Source organism: Vicia villosa, linkage group LG3 (assembly GCF_029867415.1).
Source record: "Vicia villosa cultivar HV-30 ecotype Madison, WI linkage group LG3, Vvil1.0, whole genome shotgun sequence".
NCBI lineage: Eukaryota > Viridiplantae > Streptophyta > Magnoliopsida > Fabales > Fabaceae > Vicia > Vicia villosa.
In genome coordinates this window covers 174,097,836-174,118,656 of record NC_081182.1, presented here as the reverse complement: position 1 = coordinate 174,118,656, position 20,821 = coordinate 174,097,836, and the positions used below count along the sequence as shown (strand labels likewise).

The 20,821-nt window shown below is 36.1% G+C and overlaps 1 protein-coding gene across 1 annotated transcript; it reads right to left on the bottom strand.

The window, feature by feature from the left end:
* Positions 1-3,324: 3,324 nt before the first annotated feature.
* LOC131662593 (uncharacterized) lies at positions 3,325-8,287 on the bottom strand. The gene is made up of 8 exons (XM_058932408.1): positions 7,862-8,287; positions 7,705-7,745; positions 7,029-7,200; positions 6,854-6,938; positions 6,662-6,716; positions 5,269-5,407; positions 5,038-5,129; positions 3,325-4,615 (listed from the first exon to the last, which is right to left on the bottom strand). The coding sequence occupies exons 3-8, from the start codon at positions 7,197-7,199 to the stop codon at positions 4,594-4,596; spliced, it is 564 nt and encodes a 187-aa protein (XP_058788391.1). The 5' UTR covers position 7,200; positions 7,705-7,745; positions 7,862-8,287; the 3' UTR covers positions 3,325-4,593.
* Positions 8,288-20,821: the final 12,534 nt, after the last annotated feature.

Below are 20,821 nucleotides of genomic sequence, written 5' to 3'. Positions count from 1 at the left end.
ACTGTAGTTGTTAGGGTTTGTGCATAATTTGATTATAGTAGATATCACCTAGGACTAGGGATACCCTATAATTACCACATAACCTTGATTATATAAAAGCTTGGTTTCAATTTAGGTTCCTAAGGACTTAGGATTTAGGTTGGAAGACCAAAGGTTTTCTCACTAAGGACTTAGGAGGATTCACCCTAAGGATGTGGTAACTGAATGTTATGAACTTGTTGAAGAGATCTTAATTCTGAAGTGTTGCATGCCAAATCAACCACTCACCCTAGCATCTCATATATTTGATAACAAAAATCAATTTATTTTCTCATTATTTTACTTTGCAAGGATTTAATCCCCCAAAACCAAAACATTAATCTTTTGTTCAATTGAATCATATTTTACGAATCTGTATTTCCTACGCAGTCCTTGAGATCGATATTCGGGGAATTTCCCCTATTATTACTACAGAGGCAAAAATAGTACACTTGCTATTTTTCCGATCAGTTTTAGAGGAAATAGAAATTAGAAGTTCATTTGGGGTTTTTGGTGAAAGAAGAGAAGAGAGGAGAGAAGAGGAGAATCTCAAGGTTGAAGATAGAGTTGGCTTCAATCCAAAACCTAAGGTAAGGGTGTGATTCTTTCATGCTAAAGGGATGTATGATGATGTTTTGGGTGGGATTTGATTGTATGTTTGTATCCATGGAAGTTGTGTGTAGAGATGTTAGGATTTATGAACAAATGCATGAATTTATGATTTGAAATGTATTCTAATTGATGTTTGATGATGTTATGATGTTAGAAGACCCATAATAGGTGTTATAATTGTGTTTATAACATGTATTCTATTGTTGTTCGTGATGCTTGGTGTTTTCCAACTTGATTGGGTTGAGTTTAGGGGTTTTGGGATGGGTTTCGTATGCTGTTTTCTGTGTCTGGGGTTTTCTGAAAATCGCCAGTTCGCGCCGCAAACCTTTGTTGGCGCCGCGAACTTCTTGGCAGTAACTTGGGAAGATTTGGTTCACTCAGTTCGCGCCGCGAACCCTTGTTAGCGCCGCAAACTGCTTGGCAGAAAGTTAGGAATATTTGATTCGTTCAGTTCGCACCGCGAACCTTGTTGGCACCGCGAACCCTGTTTTGCAGAACTTTTTCTAAACTTTGAAATGATGTAACTTTTGAACCGTAACTCCTTTTTAAGTGCCGTTTGGACCTACGTGAAACCCTAATTGATGTCTTTCCATTGAATATGCTTAGTATAACATTGAATACTCTTGGAATCTGTCTTGAATTGGATTTTGTTGACATTGGATATCCAAAATTGATTATGTCGTTTAAGTTGATCATGTCGTATACGTAGATTATGTTGTTTGAGTCGATTATGTCGTTAAGTGTGATTGTGAATGTGCATCATTGAGTCACATTCATTGCATTGTTTGAGAAGGCCCTAGTGGCAAATGTTTGAGATGGCCCTTGTGGCGGATGTTTGAGACGGCCCAATGGCAATTGTTTGAGATGGGAGTTTTACTCCAATGGTACCACATGCATTTGCATTGTTCGAGTTGCATAAGTAAAGTCGTATGATGAGTCGTATTTGAATATTTGTGTGTGCATAACATGAATGTTATCTCCTGTCGATTTGATGGTTGTTTCGTTGAGCATATGTGATGAATGCCTATGTATGCCTTAATTGAGATTGATATTATTGTTGTCGGTAAGATGTTGAATGATGTGAATAGTAGTAAGTGATATATGTTGAGAAGTGGTGACCAATGTATGATTATTTCTCCGCTTTGAATATTATCATACACTTCTTTATAATGAATGATATCTCACCCCTTCTGTTTGAATGTTACCCTCCGTTGGTAACGTGCAGGTAATGACGCGGAGTAGTCGTGTACCTATAGCTTGAGTCGGTGTGTGTCGATGCTCTGATACGTAGCACTCGGGGAACGTTGGATTACTTGTTCATGTTTTGGCTTCTTGTGTTTATCCTTGTTAAACTTGTCTTTATGTTATGCTGAGACTTTTTAGATGTATTGTGTCGTGTTTGGTCGTGATATTATGAGTTATATTGTTGTTGACATATGATTTTCCGCTGCGATGCAAGTACTTGATTTGCTGACAACGATTAATGATTTTGATATTGTTCTCCTACATGTGTGTTATGTATCTAAGTAATTGAGCATGATATGTGTATGTGATTTTGTTGTTTAAAATGTGATGCTCCGAATCGTTATGTCCTATTTGCTTGAAATTTTGTACTCTGATATTCCTTTTGATTGCGGGGTAGATTTGGGGTGTTACAGCATACAACTCGACTCCGATCCTGAAGACTTGTCTCCTCCTCAATCAAAACTGGTTCACCGGAAGAAGTAAAAACCTTTGACTTCTGGTGTGCATGCGAAGGCCTCCGTTACATCGAAGCCTGAGGCATCTGCCACCCAACAAATCTCGGAGGTGAAACCTCTCAAAACTATTGGGACTGCAGCAGTTGTTGAAAGTGGCAACTCAAGTCTCGACAATACAAATCATATGGTAGGCATAGTGCTTTCTCCCTTCATATGGGCTTTGATCTGCTTTGTTTTGACTACTCATATTATTCTATTTTGCAGGATGATACTACTGGTACTACCACTTTGAGTATGTGGAGAAAGAGAAAGTGAGAGAGAAGAGAGTTAGAGAGAGAGAGAGGGAGAGAGAGAATTGAGGGTGAGAATTATTGTGATTTTGTTAATTCTACATTAAAAACACAACATCTTGGTATTTATACAACAATTGGGATACAAAAGTATCAAGTCAAAAATTAAGAAAAGTCAAAAACTCGGAGCTATAACCGATTAACACAAACGTGTAACCGGTTACAGCTGACACAAAATTGAAAAATACCATTAGGTATACCGATTACAGCAACTCCAAAAATACTTTTCTACAGTTTATTTGACCCTTTTTAATGTCAATAACCGATTACACTTCAGTGTTAATCGGTTACAGCACTTGAAATACTTCAAAAACTCTTAACAATGTGGACATCCCACAATAAAATGGTGTAGCTAAAAAAAATAATAAACATCTAGAAGTTTATAGGAAATTATTATTTCAAGTACAGTTTCAAAGTTTCTTTAGGATGAAGAAATCTTACTGGAACATGTTTGATAAATGTGAAGCCTTGCAAATTCTTGAATTCCAAAATTTCATTGGATGTTTTCACAAATGTTTTTTGAAATAATATACTTTCATACGAGAATCTCGACATTATCAATCATCTGAGAACATGTAAAAGTGTCTCCAAATCATATTGAACTTTTTCTAATTTCTGAAAATTCTAATTATGAGCTTATTTATCCTTATTGAACTTGTTCTTAATAATGTTTTTTTTTCCTTTTCAACCAACCATATTGCTAATTATACTCTATCTATTCCTGTTAGGAAAGGTGTAAGATCCTCTACAAACATCTTATTTTCAACTCTATATCTTATGACAAATTGCCACCCATTTTAGAGCCTTTACTTGTGAACCAGCTAAAATAGAAATTCCAAGTGATATGCATGAAGCTCTAAGGGTTGCTAAATGGAAAGTTGTATTAGATGAGATTTGGGCTCTTAAAAAAATTAGACTTGGAAAGAGGTTGATCTTAGAAGAAAAATAATTGTGATATGTAAATGGATGTTTACCATGAAATGTCAGGCAGATGAATCAACTCAGAAGTATAAAGTTCGACTTGTTTCCAAAAACTTTACACAAACATATGATATTGATTACTAAAATTGTTTGCTCCTGCTGTGAAACCTAACACCATTGGCTGTGAAACCTAAAATCGTTCGCCCAGATATAGCATTTGCTGAAAGTTTAGTGAGTCAATCCGTGCACTCACCACATGATAAACATTTAGAGAGTATCTACCACATTTTAAGATACTTCAAAAGTTCCCCCAAACAAAGGACTCTTCTTTAAGAAAACACATTAGCAAGACATTGAAGTGTACAGTGATGTAGTCTGGACATATTCTATTACAAATAGGAAGTCAACTTCTTGTTACTGCACATTTGTTTGAGTAAACTTAGGGTGTGTTTGGATTGGCGGTGGACAGAATTGATTCTAGCAGAATTGAGTTTAGTAGAATTGATTTTATCAGAATTGAGTTTAGCTGAATTGATTTATGTTTGGATACATTTATGTAAAAGTGAGTTGAACAATAAATTACAATGTAAAAATCATCCAGAATCAATTCTGGAGGCAGAAGCTACAAATTCTAGCTTCTGGTAGAATCAATTCTGGAGACAGAATCAATTCTACTTTTGCCTAACCAAACATCTTAAAATAACCCAGAATCAATTCTAGTCTTCTAGAATTGCTTTTGGCCTTTCCAAAAGCTAAACCAAACATGCACTTAGCTACTTGGAGGAGAATAAAAAACAAAATGTAGTAGTAAGAAGTAGTGTTGAGGAAGAATATATGGCAATGGTTCAAGATGTTTGTGAGATTATATGGCTTCAAAAAAGTCTAGAAGAGTTGAAACTTCGGATAACTCTTCCAATAAAGTTGTAAGAATTCTAGAAGAGTTGAAACTTCATATAACTCCTCCAATAAAGTTGTATTGTGATAACAGGGCATCAATTAATATTATACAAAATCCTGTTCAACATAACCGAACCAAACATGTTAAAATTGATAGGCATTTTATAAAGGTTAATGTGTAGCAAGTATGGTGATGGAGTGTAACCAACACCCTCTAAAACAACATACAAATAATAGATCATATATTCTAGATTAAACTGCAAAGAAACTATGAATTGTTCTAACATTGTTTCTTAAACTCCTTCTATGCTTATGCTGATTTTCTATGCCAATTTTCAAGGCCTTGTTACATTTTTCTTAATTACGTATAGTAGAGGTTCAATTCAGACATGATAGTGGGAAGGTACTTGCTCTAGCAGTCCTATTCCAAACTATCAACTTGAGATCATATCAGTAAGTCCTGAACCAGTATGGTTATAATGATCATTTTTTCATGTGAATTCAAGAGTATAACAATTAGGAACTCATCCATCACTCACTCTGTATGTGTACAAGTCTCTTCTTTATTATCTGTTGCAGCACACAAAGCCTTCCAGATATGGACCAGCATTTTAACAGGCGGTCGCAATTTCTAGCAAACAAATTTGGCGATTCTTTGTTAGTACTTAAAAAACATATGTTTAGCCAATTAAAAAAAACAGTAGTTTTTGAGTGCCAAGTAAAAAAGACTTTCAGAATGACACCTAGTGCAAACCAAAATTTGACTTTACCTTGAAAACTAACACCATTTCTGATTCCTCACGAACAATCAAGGATAGAGTCCAGTAGCAAGTCACTGGAGTCACACATTCTAATAAAACAGGTTTTAGAATCTTGTCAATGGGAACAAAGCATCGTATGACTTTTCCACTGTAACAAAGAATCAACAAAATAAGTACTTTAGGGAATGGAATATGAGAAATCCTTGCCGGAGTTAGAAGGGTCATAATGAAAGCCAAGCAAGATAACTCGTTGAATGAGCTCGTAAAAGTTAGATATGATCTCATAACTAAAAACAAAACTTAGAAGATATTTACATTTTCATGAAAAACATATTGATGCGGATTCTCTGCAGTCAGAGAATTCTCACATTCACACAGTCAAATACTCTTCCACCATTTTGTTCATCCAAAGGCCCGTATCAACTCATTTTTAGTTTTCAGTTTTGAGCTGAAAACAGCATCGTCAAACACAATTTAACAAGGATAAAGTTTTACATTAGCAAATCTGATACAGTTGACGAGAATGAACAAATTGGTTCAATTTAACATATCAAATCTGATAGAATATTAGCAGTTACTTTCCCCTGTAAAAATTGGATCCTTATGCTTCAGGTGGCAAATTTATCCGCTGAAACCCCAAATCAGAGAGCACAATTTATCTTACTGCAGACTTGGTTTTGAATCTTAAGTCTCAATTTATAATCCAAGCACAAGTTACTTTCTAATAAAACCCCAAAGGACAAAATCCTCAATCATTCCAATGTATCCAGCAGCAACTTCAGTACATGAAAATACCCTGTTACCTTCACAAACACTGGAGAGGTCAAGGGAAAAATCCATCCCGAATTCTGGAGTATAGGTTCTTCTTATACTCTCTGTCGTAGAAGATGATGAAACACGTAACTGTTTATAGGATCCTTTAGGAAACAACACTACGGAGACACAAAGTGCGCTGAAAAGGTGGTGGTGTGGCGCGGCTGAACATCATCTGATCCTAGAGTTGGCCTCAACGTTTGGGGAGAGGGAAAGGTGTGTGCATGAGAGTAAAACAAACAATGCAGACTGTTGGACAAAATGTGCGTGCATGACTCCTTTGTGGTTTAAGACTGAAGCGAACAAGATATAAATAATATGGACCAATGCATGGATCAAATGGTCGAGGATATCTAGACTGAACGAATACGACATTTTCCTGATTGCAAGGAATCTGCATCCTACAAACTGACTAAAGAACCTTGTACTAGCACCAGCATTCCAATATCCCAACCTTTTCTTTGAAAGACAATAGTTATGAAGTGCACAATCATTTACAAAGCAAGCTATATAATGCTAGACTAAGCTTTTCATGTGTCCTAACATAATGTTGATTGTTGATGAAACAACTGATTAACAAAAAATTTACCTCATATAGTGATTCTCAAGCTGTACACCAAAAGCTGGCATAATCACAACAGACTCTGCAAGTAAAAGACAACATTGTCAAAATGACCAAGTTTTAAAAATAAAACATACATTTTAGATTTATTTTCCTGGTTTACAATGAAAATAAAGTAACCTTTCAGAGTGTCACAAACCCTGTTAGTCAGGTGCTCACCTTTATTAACAGGCTTCCGAAGTAACAACTTGACAAGAAGAATGTCAAAAAGCAAACTGTAATACACAAGAGTGATCGATTTTTCCTGTCAATAGAAAAGAAAGAAGCGAGAAAAAGTCACAAAATTTCCAAAATCCTCAAGTCCCTGACAGAGAAATTTTGTTTGAAGACATACCTCAGAAACATAGAGATAGATGCCACATGCTAATACAAAAAGTGCTGAGGCATACACAAAAAGATGTTTTGCACCACTTCTCCTCAGAACTATATGGTGTATGTCTTCAGAGGGATATTTCTGATCATGCACATAACTATATCTAGCATTACTTATTGAAAATTCAACCATCCTGAAATAAACAAGTCCAACAATTATTTATTCTACTTAGATTCAAGTTTAGATGATCTCAGAGATTATAGTTATAAATATAAGACTTAAATAGATTTTTTATCCCCGTAAATTAGCGAGTTTTTGATTTTCGTCTCTATAAATTTATTTTTTTGGTTTAAGTCTCTATATTTCACTATCGCGTTCGTTTTAGTCCCTAAAATCAAAAATTCACAGGAAAATTCGCAGGAAACCTGCACATTTTCCAGCGGATTTTAGCTTTAGGGACTAAACCGCAAGCAAAAAGTAAGATATAGGGACTCAAACCAAGAAATAAAACTTACAAGGACTAAAACCAAAAACTCGTTAACTTACATGGAAATAATTCAATTATTTTATCAATATGTGTATTGTAAATATAAAGCAGGAATTACAATGATGTTAAAAACACTTAAAAATCAAGCAATGACAAAATCTACACTAAAGTTCAAAAATCAAGTAAAAATGAGAAGTCAAAGTCTCAAACCTGTGGCGGCCGTGGCATCGAAGAGAATGGATGGAAACTCACTACAAATGAAATTATAAATAAAAATTGAAATTGAAATTATAGAGTTAGGGTTCGATGGAATTTGGGGGAACTGAAATTGGTAAAGTAATTAGGTGAGTGTCCGGTTTCAACTTACCAAAGCAAAGAAAAAGATGAGAGGACGATAACGGTAGCTGCGAGCGGCGGTTAAAACGGTGGCGGAAACAACAAATTCAAAATCCTAGATTTTATTGTGGATGTAAAGACGAAGAAGAAGAAGAAGAAGAAGAAGAAGAAGAAGAAGAAGAAGAAGAAGAAGAAGAAACTGAGGTGGCCGGAACGGGACTTGCTGCTGCGGCGGAAGAAATGTGGTATTTTTGTATTCCGATAAGCATGGTGGCCGGAAAATGGGAGCGGCCACTGTGTTATACTTCCTCTGTCTTCTTTTTTTATTTTTTGATGTTGAGGCATCTAATTCTAAACTACTAGTTTGGAGATCAGTTTTGTAATTTTAACCCCTTTCAAAATGTATAGTTGCAGAATATTAAATTGTTATCCTTTCTATCAAATTTGGTGAACTCCGATATATCCTTGAATTAGACAAAATTTTAATTTTAATTTTATATTAGGTTTAAATACCATACTACCATGAATGAATGGAGTGGAACAAGGTCAAGATTATAAAAAATTTAAAATTGAATAAAGTAAATTTTTCAATCGGCCTAATTTGAAAGAAATATGAGAAGAAATAAAATTTATACTATTTCATCCCGCTTCATTCCTTTTAATTATTGACTTTATATTAGTTTTTATGAATAGAGATTTTGTTAATATAAATAAGAAAAAAGATTTTAAGGTTTAGAAATTATTTTTTAAAAAATAGGATTTGTTTGATTGACTTTTAATTTTTTATTTTTTAAAATTTGTTTTATAAATTTATTTTTAAAAAATGTTCTTAAAAAGAGAATAAGAAAAAATGTTTAGTAGTTAAATTTTTGTATTTTCTTTTGGAAAAGAGAAAATTTATTAGGTTATCTAATTTTTTATAATAATTTTATAAAAGATAAACCCATAAAATAATTTTTTATAATAATTTTATAATAATTTTATATCTAATTTTTGTATTTAGTAGGTTATCAATAATTGAATAATTCAAATATTTATAATTAGGTATATAATATATTTACAGAATAGAGTTAAAGAAAAATTTATGACTATTAAATATGTTCTAGAATTAAATACTAAAGTTATAATGATTGATTAACACTATAAAAAATGGTATGTTAAAAATTGTATGTAAAAATTAGTTTATTATATGATTAAATGATTTAATAACTTCATTTGCTTTATATTATGATAAAAGAAAAAAATGACAAAAATACAAGTATGATATTATAATACCTATTTATGAGGAGGGATATATTTACTCCAAGAGTAAGTGTAGAAAATTTACTCCAAATCTTAACCATTGATTATCATAAATCCAACGGCTTTAATTAATTTTTTATATTAAAAAATATTTTCAAAAATAATTACATTAAATGATCAATTAAAACCGTTAGATTAATAATAATCAATGGTTAATATTTGGAGTAAGTCTTCTGCATTTTCTCTTGGAATAAATATATCTCTCCTCCCTATTTATATCATATTATATTATTATATATGTATATAGATTGATATGATCAGAAACTAGTTCACTTATACAATGAACAAAATTATGTATGAATTATAACAGTGAAAATATGATACGGTGTTGCACCAGTGAGATTAAAAGCAATGGTAAATTTGCAAAGTTAGCATTTCGATCTAAAGTTACTAAATGAATAAAAAAAGATAGAATGAAGTATGAAATGAAGTGTTTTAGAATAGGAATGGAATAAGAATAGGTGGTAATGGCAGATCTTAGCTCTCAATGAGACAAGAGAGGTTGACTTGTAAGTTAGCAATCCGACATGTTAGTATGTGAGAGAGAAGAGCGAATTGAATTTGAAATTTAGTACATGAATTTGTGCATTCTCTATGTATATTTGAGAAGGAATAACAAACTTGTTTCTTGTCAGACTGGATTGCCGAGAGTCATTGGATGCAACTAAAATTTAGATCATTTGTGATCATTCATTGGATAATCCTCGTGAGCTGAGAAGATTCTAGAAGGATCATGTAACACCCACATATAATATACATCTAAAAAATATATTATATATAATGTAACTGGTATTGATATAACATAAGAGCCTATCAACATCGCTATATATACATGTCCAAGACAAAATATACAACTATGGCACATGATATTTCAATTGCCTAATCAAAACTAAAATTTATGTACAATATTCACATTTACACATAATCCAGAGCAGAAGATCGCGATAACAAAAGTCTTCAAAATATTGTCGGACAGGTTTTTTCCTGCCTTTAACTTGCACAGAACCACTTGAAAAACAACAATAGTGGGGTGAGATAATAATTTCAGTTAGTTCCTCTATCTTATGGGTCCACTCGGCTTTAAAGGGGTCTCTTATCGATTTCTTAGCTTAAGCCTTTCATCTTTACGTTACTTGTGCATCACTGGCACAATTTAACAAGGACTTAAGCGTTCAAGGGGTTTCACGCTTCGTATGGAAAACACACAACATGAGTTCACATAACTCAATGAAACATTATTCAGAAATGCACAACAAAGTATATTTCTTCGGCTAGTCCTATATGATATTTAGGATTTGTACGGATTTGTTGTAGAATATATGATATTTAGGATATCGAATTTGATTGGAAATCTAGGCAAATCAAATCTCCTTGTATTTTTATCATTTATTTGATTTTACTCACCTTTTAAATGAATAAAAAATTCAAATAAAATCAAATATTCATCACAAATTCGTGGCTTTGAGATTGAGTATCTTTGATGACTTGGGGAACAAGATTGGGCCATAAAAAGTTGGGCCTCTTTGCAAAAAAAATCCATTTTAAACCTTATTTGTTTCATGAATTTCACCCAAATTTGTCCAACTTTAACAAGGCATATCTCCCTCCATTTTTAAGATATGGGAGAGTTCTAGGAATTTTTGGAAACCTCAATATGTCTTCTACAAGCCACTTTGGAACCTTTTTTCCATTTGGAGATTTTATCTTGATGATATGGGCTTTGACAAAAAATTGCTTTGGTTAACTTTCAAAAAAGGACCTATAATCTTTTGATCCATATCTCTCAAATGAAGCATTTCTAGCCTTGGCATGTGAGAGACAAATTTGTATAAAATTCAATTTCCTTCCAAATGAGCTTTGGATGGGAAATTTCTGATGTTCCATGTAAAAGTTATGGCTGGTCAAAGTTCAGTTGACTTTAAGTCAAAAAGCCCTAATTTAGAAACTTTTGGTTTTGTTGATTTCTGAACTTTCCTTGATGAATCATGATTAATCCTTGATCAAATGATGAATGATACCTCAAAATAAGGATGTTGACAAAAAATCAGGAATTTTGACTGTACTTTGACCATAGTTGACTTTTAGGTCAAATTAGTCGACTGTCTACCATTTGAGTTGTTTTGTGAATCAAAGCTTGAAATATAATGGGCAAATTTTGGGATATGATAGCTGCCCCTGTTCAATCTTCTTAGACCTGAAGATGTAGAGTGGTTTGTATGCCAATTGGTATCTGAAGGTGGAAGAGGATTGAACACTAGAATACCTAGAAATTTGCCCTTGCTGAGATAGGGACTTTTTGCCGGAGATGGGCTTAAAGATGCCATCCGGATGTTGGCAGAAGGTTATCGAGGATGGGCTTGAAGATTCCATCTGGTTTTGATAATATGAGAGTCAGAATGAGTCGTCCATTAAACTATATCCGAGCTCAAAGTATTGAGAAGTGTTTGTTGGAGATGGGCTTACAGATGCCATCTGGGTGTTGGGAGTATGAAGTGAATTGATTGTAGTGACTCCATTGTCGTATTGTCGTGACTCGATTGTCGTGACTCCATCGTCGTGACTCCATTGTTATGATCGTTTCTGAATTGAATACTGGGATTAGATATGTGACTCTATTGTCGTGACTCCATCGTCGTGACTCCATCGCCGTGACTCCATTGTCGTGACTCAATTGTCGTGACTCCATTGTCGTGACTCAATTGTCGTGAGTCCATTGTCGTGATTATTTGTGGTGACTCCATTATCGTGACTCAATTGTCGTGAGTCCATTGTCGTGATTATTTGTGGTGACTCCATTGCCATGACTCCATTGTCGTGACTCCATTGTCGTGACTTCATTGTCGTGACTCCATTGTCATGTTCTTTTCTGAATTGAGTGTCATGATTAAGTCTGTCTCTTTCTTTGATCATGTTAGCACCATTCGTGATGGTGGGATTAGATCTTTGAATGTTGATCGTGTCAATACCGTTTGTGGTAACTGGATTAGATCTTTGAAAGTTGGAGATATTGTTTATCTGCTTGTACTTGTATCCTGAAAAGGTAAAGTTAGTCATTATGCAATGTCATGATGCATGTATTAAATGAGAAACTTGCATGCAATGTATGAATATGTTTATGATATATGATGTATGAATATGATTTATGCTGCCTTGATTGAGAAAATAAATCTCTGTGTCATTGTGATTTTGTTGTCTGATTTTGTTTTGAAGATGCTCAGCTGGGGATTTGTGATTTCTGCTTGGGGATGAGAGGCATTTGAATGATCGATCTTGATATACCCTGATTGGGGATAAGAAAGATGAGTAACCCTGTTTGGAGAAGAGAAAAGTGTCGGGGAACCGGAAGTGTCGAAGATGTAAACTCCGTTGAGGAACTAAGTCTTTGTTGGGACGAGAACATTTGAAGATATCTTCTTAATGATTACTCTGTGGGGATATGATCCTGTGAAACCGGCTTTGTGGGGAGACGTGGATGTCTTGAACGTTGCCCCCAGTATTATAGTAACTGTCATTCTTGGATTTGTATTGATTGGGACACATCAATAAGTGTTGGTTGAAGTGTCAAACAGGCTTTGCACAGCTTTGCCCTTGCTAGTAAGGACTTTGAAGAGATTCGCCTTGTGAGGACCTTTGGATATATACTATGGGTGATGCCCCTGGTACTCATAAACTTGGGGTGATGCCCCTGACTGATCGGTGTCATACCCCAAATTTGTCCTACCCTTTTTATTTCTAACTGGCTTTAACTTTCCATTTCATCTGCATACCGCCATTAGGTCATCTAACACATCATGCATAATTAATCAATAAATTGGCATGGATCAAGGATCCTGGAAGCTAGGGTTTTGATATGGCCGTTCACGGTGGACTTCTTTCTCCTACAACTACAAGGTTTCCTCTATGAAGATTCACCGAGAGCAAGAGGACTATAGTTTTTTATACATGGTGTCTGAATTTTGTTATTCCACCAAGGTTCAATGGATTTCATGCTAAGGTTTTCTACTGTGCTTCAAGTCTTACCTTCGTCCAAATGACTCCTCAAGACATTCTTTTTGTGATCATTAAGTCAAAGGTTATGGTTTGAATTGCTAAAAGTGTGAGCATGATTAAAAGTTTCCTTTTGTTCAAGGCGTGGTCATTCTTTCAATTTTATTGTTGCTTGTCATACAAGTTAATATAGATTGAAGAATTAAGGGTAGGACTTTATTGGTTGGTATATGGGTTTGAGATCAAGTGATTCCATTAGTCCGAGGCTTGTCAAGTGGATCAAAATTGCTTGAGCGCACAAAGTTGAATGGTTTGGATGACTTTCTTGGTATCCAAATAACAACATCAAGGCATCATTCAAAGTTACAAAAATTCCAAACATTCTCCACAAATTCCAAGTCCATTGGTCCCACTTCAAACAATACTCACATTTCCGGGGTTATTTTCATAGTCCAAGAAACCATGTCATTATGAAAGAGGAGCATTTCACTACAATTCTAAGTCACACAAAGTTTATACGTTCACAAATGCCCATGAAAAAAAAGGAAAACTAAGTTCTGTCCAAGAATAAGGTAATACAAGAAAAGTCATTACAAGAAGATCCATTACACAGAACCAAATTACAAAAAGAATGGCATAAAAATATTCTCACTACTATCACCACTCTACTGTTTCTACATTTTTGGAACATAGAACAAGAAATGAGACACTACATGATTATTTCTAAGCATATGGTTTACAAGTTCAGGAGCTCCATTGAACAGACACAAATTTTCAGCTTCCTTGGGTTCCGTGTGGCTTTCAAGTGGAGAACTACCTGCAAAAATTCATCACCATTCAGCTTACACACAAAGTCAGAATCATAAACAGCACATAATCACATTCGAATCAGCCCTGCATCATTGAAATAACATCGGTTCAGCAAGCTTACTAACATTAACAGCAGAATCCCAAAACAAACCCACAACACTAACAGTCTAATTGTTTCTACCTATCACTAACAACCTTAAACTTCTCTAACCCTCAATCAGAGACTAAACTACCTCCTAACTGAAATTCTAACCTCTCCCTAACTTCTTTATAACTACCAAACAACTCCTAACCACATAACAAGCTCACAAACCGAACCATAAACTCGCGACAGAAAAAGGGAACCAGGAAAAGAAACTGAATACATAATGGAGTTAGGTACGTGCATACTTACCGAGCCGTAACCTCGACAATTCAAGCATGACCACATACATTCAGTCCACAATCCAAATTAGTTCAGACCTGCATAACCTGTAAACAAAACTAAGTTAAACTTCAAGCCTCTTGCACATGACCTAACACACAGCCAGTTTTTTAACATTCCGAATATTACCATTTCATTAATTTCACTATCAATTCCTACTACCTGTATCATGTACATACCTCACACACACTTCCAGCTCTATCATAACAGTAACAAATTCAACCATGCTTTTAAATCAATTCAAGGGAGGAGAATAAGCACACAGTCCAGTACATTCCACTAACAGCCCGCAAACTTTCCCTAACCCACATCTACCAAACACTTGCAGCATATTTATACACCAATTGGACATATATTCAAGACAGGCTCCTATCACAAGGCTTACACCAGATTCAGCATCAATAGAAACCATACCTTGCTTCATCATTCACTTGTTTAATGCCATCCCTGCAGCTTTGACACAAGGAAGAGAATACGAGTCAGCAGCCCCGTACCGTGAACCAGAGCAGTCCCGCACAACCATGTACCTCTTCCTAACCTGTATTAACCGGCAGCATACACAAAACACAATCAAGCTCGGCGTAAACCTACTTCAGTCATGCATAATCTATTCATACACAAACATGTCCATCATTGCTAAGATTCATCCATTCATTCAATACACATATCTATCCAAATTTTTCTAAATCACATGGTATTAACCTAGCAGTTACCAAACAGTGTCTAAAACGAGCCCAAACCGAAACAGTTCATAACAGGATTGTAACTCACTGTTGAAGTTAATTCAAAGACAAATCAAAACCTACACCATATGAACTCATTCACATCATGGCTCACATACTACTCACAAGAACATGTCAGGCCTATGTTCAATACAAATGACTCAGCTAGACATGACTTACCTCAAGCTTCCTCGTCGTCACCCATTCGCCATTTGTTCATTAACCCCCGATGCCATGTTCATGAGCCTGCCTTTCACGGACCTGTGCATAAAAATTCCAAAGCCAGCCCAAGGAAAAAACATGTTTTACATTCAGAATCAAAACGGTTACAAAAAGAAAAGAGAAGAGACTGAAAAATCAGAACAGACTTATGACATTGTTTAGACATACTCTCTGCTTTACCAAGGGTATAAGGATTTCGTACCAATGATTCAAAGTCTTCTCAAAGTCTTCGTTACCGGAAAATTCGATGATGAATCTGATTCGAACCAAAGCTTGCAAGCCTGTATCAAATTAAAAAGCAGAGTTTCAGAAACCAAAATTACTAACATTGCATAACTAGCATAACTTCCCATTCTAACTTCTAACTTCCTAGCTGGCTTATAGCAAAACTAACATTTCAGTTCCTAACTAACAACCTTTAACTGTCTTTCATACACTAACAGTTTTTTAAAACTAACTTTCCAAATTTACAACAACCAAACTAACGTGTAACTAACATCCTAACAGAACTCTCAACAAGTTACTAGCTAACCTTTAACAGAGATCCTAACCCAGCCTCACACTTCGATTTACTAACTTTTATTCCTATCAAGCACTCTCAAACTAACTGTTTTCTAACCTAACAGAACTCCCAACAGATTTATAACTTCCCTAACAAACTTCAACTTCATTCTAACTAACTCTGCAATCCATTAATCCTCACCCTTCAATTCATAACAGAATCCTCTCAATCCAAGGGTTCTAAATCACTCTCTAACTGAATCTCTTCAACCTTCTCACCTATATATTCTCCTCTCCCTCCATAATTCAAACTTCACACGCTCATTTCCATTTCACGCCATTCTTCTTCATCATCTTCACCTCACTCTTCACCCTTTCTCTCTTCTCACTCTCTGCTTCTCTCTCAACACACACACGGTTCATTCTTCACACTCATCTTCAATCTCACTCCACCTCCTCCACTCTCAGAATTCTCTCTCTCCCTCAATCCTCACCACTATACGCTCAGAACCAGAGACTCCATTGAAGCCTCTCGTTGAGCTTCAATGGAGTAGAGCTTAGCCTCCTTCAATCTTGCAACCTTCCTCGGTTTAATCCTCATCCTCACTTTCTCTCAACTCACCGCAACAACAACGATTCACAAAAACAGAGCACAAAAAAAGAAGGTAGGAGAAGAATAGCATAAGAATTTGAGAAGAAGAAACAAGAAGAGAAAGAGCAAGGCGAAACGGAGAAGAGAAGGAACAAGAAATACTCACCAGCTCAAGTTCACCGGAAGATTCATCTTCACCACCGCGCCGGAAGCTCAAGTCGTCTAATCAGGTTTTTCTGATGCACTATCTTATTCATCTCTATGCGTTTCATATGCTTAGGTTACTTCTTGCTTCAATTTCTGGAAATTTAGCTTGAATCCTCAAACTCCCATGCCTAGGGTTTTCGTTCGAATCATTCGATCTCGCTGTGTAGTGAGTTCTCCGTTAAGTCTGACGCCACATTTGTAGTCTGAGAGCGAATTTGGGAAAGGTTAGGGTTTTGATCATGGTGTCTTGAGCGGTTTTGATGGCGGCGTTAGAGGTGGTGCTTCCGCCGTAGGCTCGGTTAGCGCTCGAGAGGAGGATGAGCGAAAGAGAAAAGTGAGGAAATCTGAGTCTAGGATCTGAAACGTCACTCGACTCTAAAAACGCACCGTTTTGCTGTTTTGTTAATTTTTCTTTTTAATTCAAATTGTCAATTAAATAAAAATCTGATAATCAATCTGAACAAAATGCAAGAGGATCAGTCCAATAACTTCTTGGGCCATACACCCGAATCACACTTTCTACACCCCTCTAAGGCCCATACACCACTCTTTTTTTATGACATAAGGAAAACCGAACAAAAACAACGCCTCTGGGCCAAATCACCATGGGCCCTGCGCCTAGTTTCTATGCACACTCCACTCTTCAACTCTCACCCCTGTTTACATTTTTGTTTTAGATTTTAGTTAGTTTTTTTTACCATTTCTTTTAGTAATAAAATTGCTAATTTTTCTTACTAATTCCTAGACTTTAATATATATTTCGTCATAGAAAAATAATCATAAAAAAGGTTAGTTTTTAGGCAATTTGTTTTTTAGTCTTTTTACTTGACTTGTAATTCACTTTCTCTCATAAAAAAAACCATGAAAATAATAGTACTTTTAATTCACTTTTACTACATTTTCTACTTGTTCCTTTCCATGCTCTTATGCTATTTTCATATACTCCACTTTTTGCTTTATTTTCCATGCTTCTTTTAAATCCTAACCTTAGGTAGAAACCATGTTAATAATAAGTAGAATTCCCCATTCATATTAGGCTAGATTTCTTAGGCTAGTTCTTTTTCTTTTCAACTTTAATCCATTTAAAAATACTTGAATAAACTCCCATAAAAAATACCAAGAAAACTCATAAAAAATGACTAATAAATACTTTGACTAATAAAAAGGGAATGGAAGCTTGTAACTTCTCTTGCTTAAGGGATGTTCGAGTGCTTGGAGCTCCCTTGCTTAAGGGTTCCATTCAGGCGTAAGTTCCCAACCTCTAAAAAATACAAACCAAAGAGTAACTCGAGTTTCCCTTGCTTAAGGGATTTCCTCGAAACACTCAAACTCTCTCTCTCTCTTCTCTCGCTTTCTTAAGGGCACCGTTATTTCCGCTCCATTGCATCCTAGGCTGTCCCCTTGTGCAAGAGCGCGAACGTTAACGCCGCCCAACTAAAAAACACAAAAACAAACAAAACTATGGAGCCGAACTACGGCGCTCTGATTCCTGAAAAGGATACGTAGGCATCAAGTCGCGGGGCTTGAACGAGCACATTTGTAAATAATTCCTTCTTTTCCCCGTATTTCCTTTTGCATTCATTCGCATGTAGACATAGACATAGACACACCCTTTAGATAGAAACAAACATAGGTGGATACCATCGAGTACGATGGGCGTGAGGGGTGCTAATACCTTCCCCTCGCGTAACCGACTCCCGTACCTTGATTCTCTGGTCGCAAGACCCTGTTCCTTCCTTTGTTAGGTTTTCTGATATTCCTTTCCCTTATGGGATAAATATATTGGTGGCGACTCTGTTCATTTTTCGCGAGCGTGCGACAATCGGGAAGTAGCTTCAGACCCATTTGGGTGCATGCCCCTAATTGTTTGATGCTTCTAAGAGGTTCTTTGAATCTTGACCTGATTGCCCCGGATTTACTGGACAAAGCATGCCATGCCCTTTGTATTCATTAACTTCTAATCAACTGAGTCAGTTATAAGAGATGTTGCTGCTGAAATAGTTTTGTCTGTCGGGATGACTTTTAGTCATTAGTCGTACCCTTTGCAGATTCTTTCTGATGCTAACACTTGAAATTATGTAGCAGAATATGTTTAATAATGAATTCATGAGATGCAATGCATATGTCTGTCTTGAGTTTGTTGAAAAACATTAAAACAGGAGATGTAAAAGTGTGATGTTTGTAAAGAACGTGATATCAACTCAGCATTTATGGCAAACCTTAAGGAGTCAGGATACCCTTTTGGTGACAGTATGTTTTCAAACTAACCATGCTTCAGTTAGGACTTTCAAGGGTTGTAACGTGGCTTGGCTCATGGTTTAAGAAACAAAGGATAATGGCTTAAAGTTTATTTGTACCCATCCCAATCTTCGTGATGTTCTTCGATCCTATGCTCAGTTAACTTTGTGTTTAAGTCCTAGCAGAGCTTGAAGTCATACCACTGACATTTGATGATGGTTAAGGCATTGGAAGTTTATTTGGACAGGCAGTCATCCTTTTTTGTAATATTTTCTTTTGTCGAGGATTTATAACAACCTCTTTTGGTTTTTTGACTTTATTATCCCTAACTTTTGCCTGAACTGTCTATTTTGAGATTACGGTCAGCGGGATGTTCTGATTTTTGATAAGTCTCTTTCATAGGTTTTGACTTAACATCTTTTCTTTTTGGTGGATATTGACTGCCTGACTTAATGGTTGCGGGAACCCATCATTATTTGTGTAAACAACGGCTAGTATAATTGAGTTAACTGAGTAACTACCCTGCCCTAGGTTATGATTAAAGGGTTTCAATTTGCACGTGAAAGAAAACTCCTACACCTTAGGCTCAAAGGGGTTGACGAGGGATTAACATCCTTATATCTCCACTGTTTATGAATTGAAACAATGCTTGTACATCGTCAGCATAGTCTGTTCAAAAGCATACTATAAGAGGTCGCGGTATCATTTTCGTCATCCTCCCTCAAAAGGCTTACAGCTTAGCAGGAGTTGAATATCACAAAACATATGCAAAGTAAAGACACAATTTAAGATGAGTGATAGAGAAATAATTTATTCCAGACAAACATATGCAATGCACTGATGATGATTATTAAAACAGATAATGTCTATCATATGTCGAATGTTTAAACAAACAGAATAGAAATTGCAAATGAAAATAAAACTAATGATATGAAAGTCCATCCTTCTAGCCATCCATAGCATTAGCAATCTTGTTGTGATTGGGCATGGGAGCAGTGATCACGTTAGGAGTCTTAGGAGAATCAAATTCTATTTCCTCGGCATCGATCATATCTTGGATCTTGTTCCTCAATGTCCAACAACTGCTCGTATCGTGACCAGGGCTATCGGAGTGATATGCACACCTCACATTGGGATTATAGCCACGAGCAGAAGTACTAGGATTCTTAGGGGGATCCTTTAAAGTGATCAAATCTGACTTCAACAGGTGTTGTAATGCCTGAGCCAGTGACATGTTGATCTTTGTGAATTGACGCCTAGGCGTGTCTTGCTTGTTTTGATGACCTTGTTGAGGCGCCGGTGTGGAGATCAGAACTGCCCCAATAAATTGGTCATGGTTACTCCTTTTCTGACCATACACAGCATTGGAATCTGACTTCCCATTGAAGTGCTTCTTTGTAGCACCTGAGGATGTAGCCACTTGAATCTTACCACTTCGGATGCCATTCTCGACATGTACTCCAGTCAGTATAAGTTCAGTGAATCCAAATGATGAACTTCCCAGCAAATGACTATAGAAAGGACCAGTGAGCATGCTCATAAACATATCAACCAATTCTCTGTCATCCAACGGGGGTTGAACTCTGCCAGCCAAGTCTCTCCATTTTTTAGCATACTCTTTGAAGCTTTCATTAGAGCCCATAGACATGCTTTGTAGTTGCATGCGGGTTGGCGCGAGATCAGCATTGTACTGGTATTGCTTATAGAAAGCAGTCGCCAAATCTTCCCAGGTATGGATGTGGGTACCTTCAAGTTGATAATACCATTCCAGTTGTGTTCCAGTCAGACTTTCTTGAAAGAAGTGAATCCACGGCTTCTTGTCAACAGTATGAGGCTGAATTTTCCTTACATAAGACCTCAGGTGTAGTTTAGGACAAGAGACTCCATCGTATTTAGCAAAGGTTGGAGTCTTGAATTTTGGAGGGATGACAACCCCTGAGATGAGTCCTAGTTCCTCAAAATCCAACCCGGGTACCTTCTGAATTT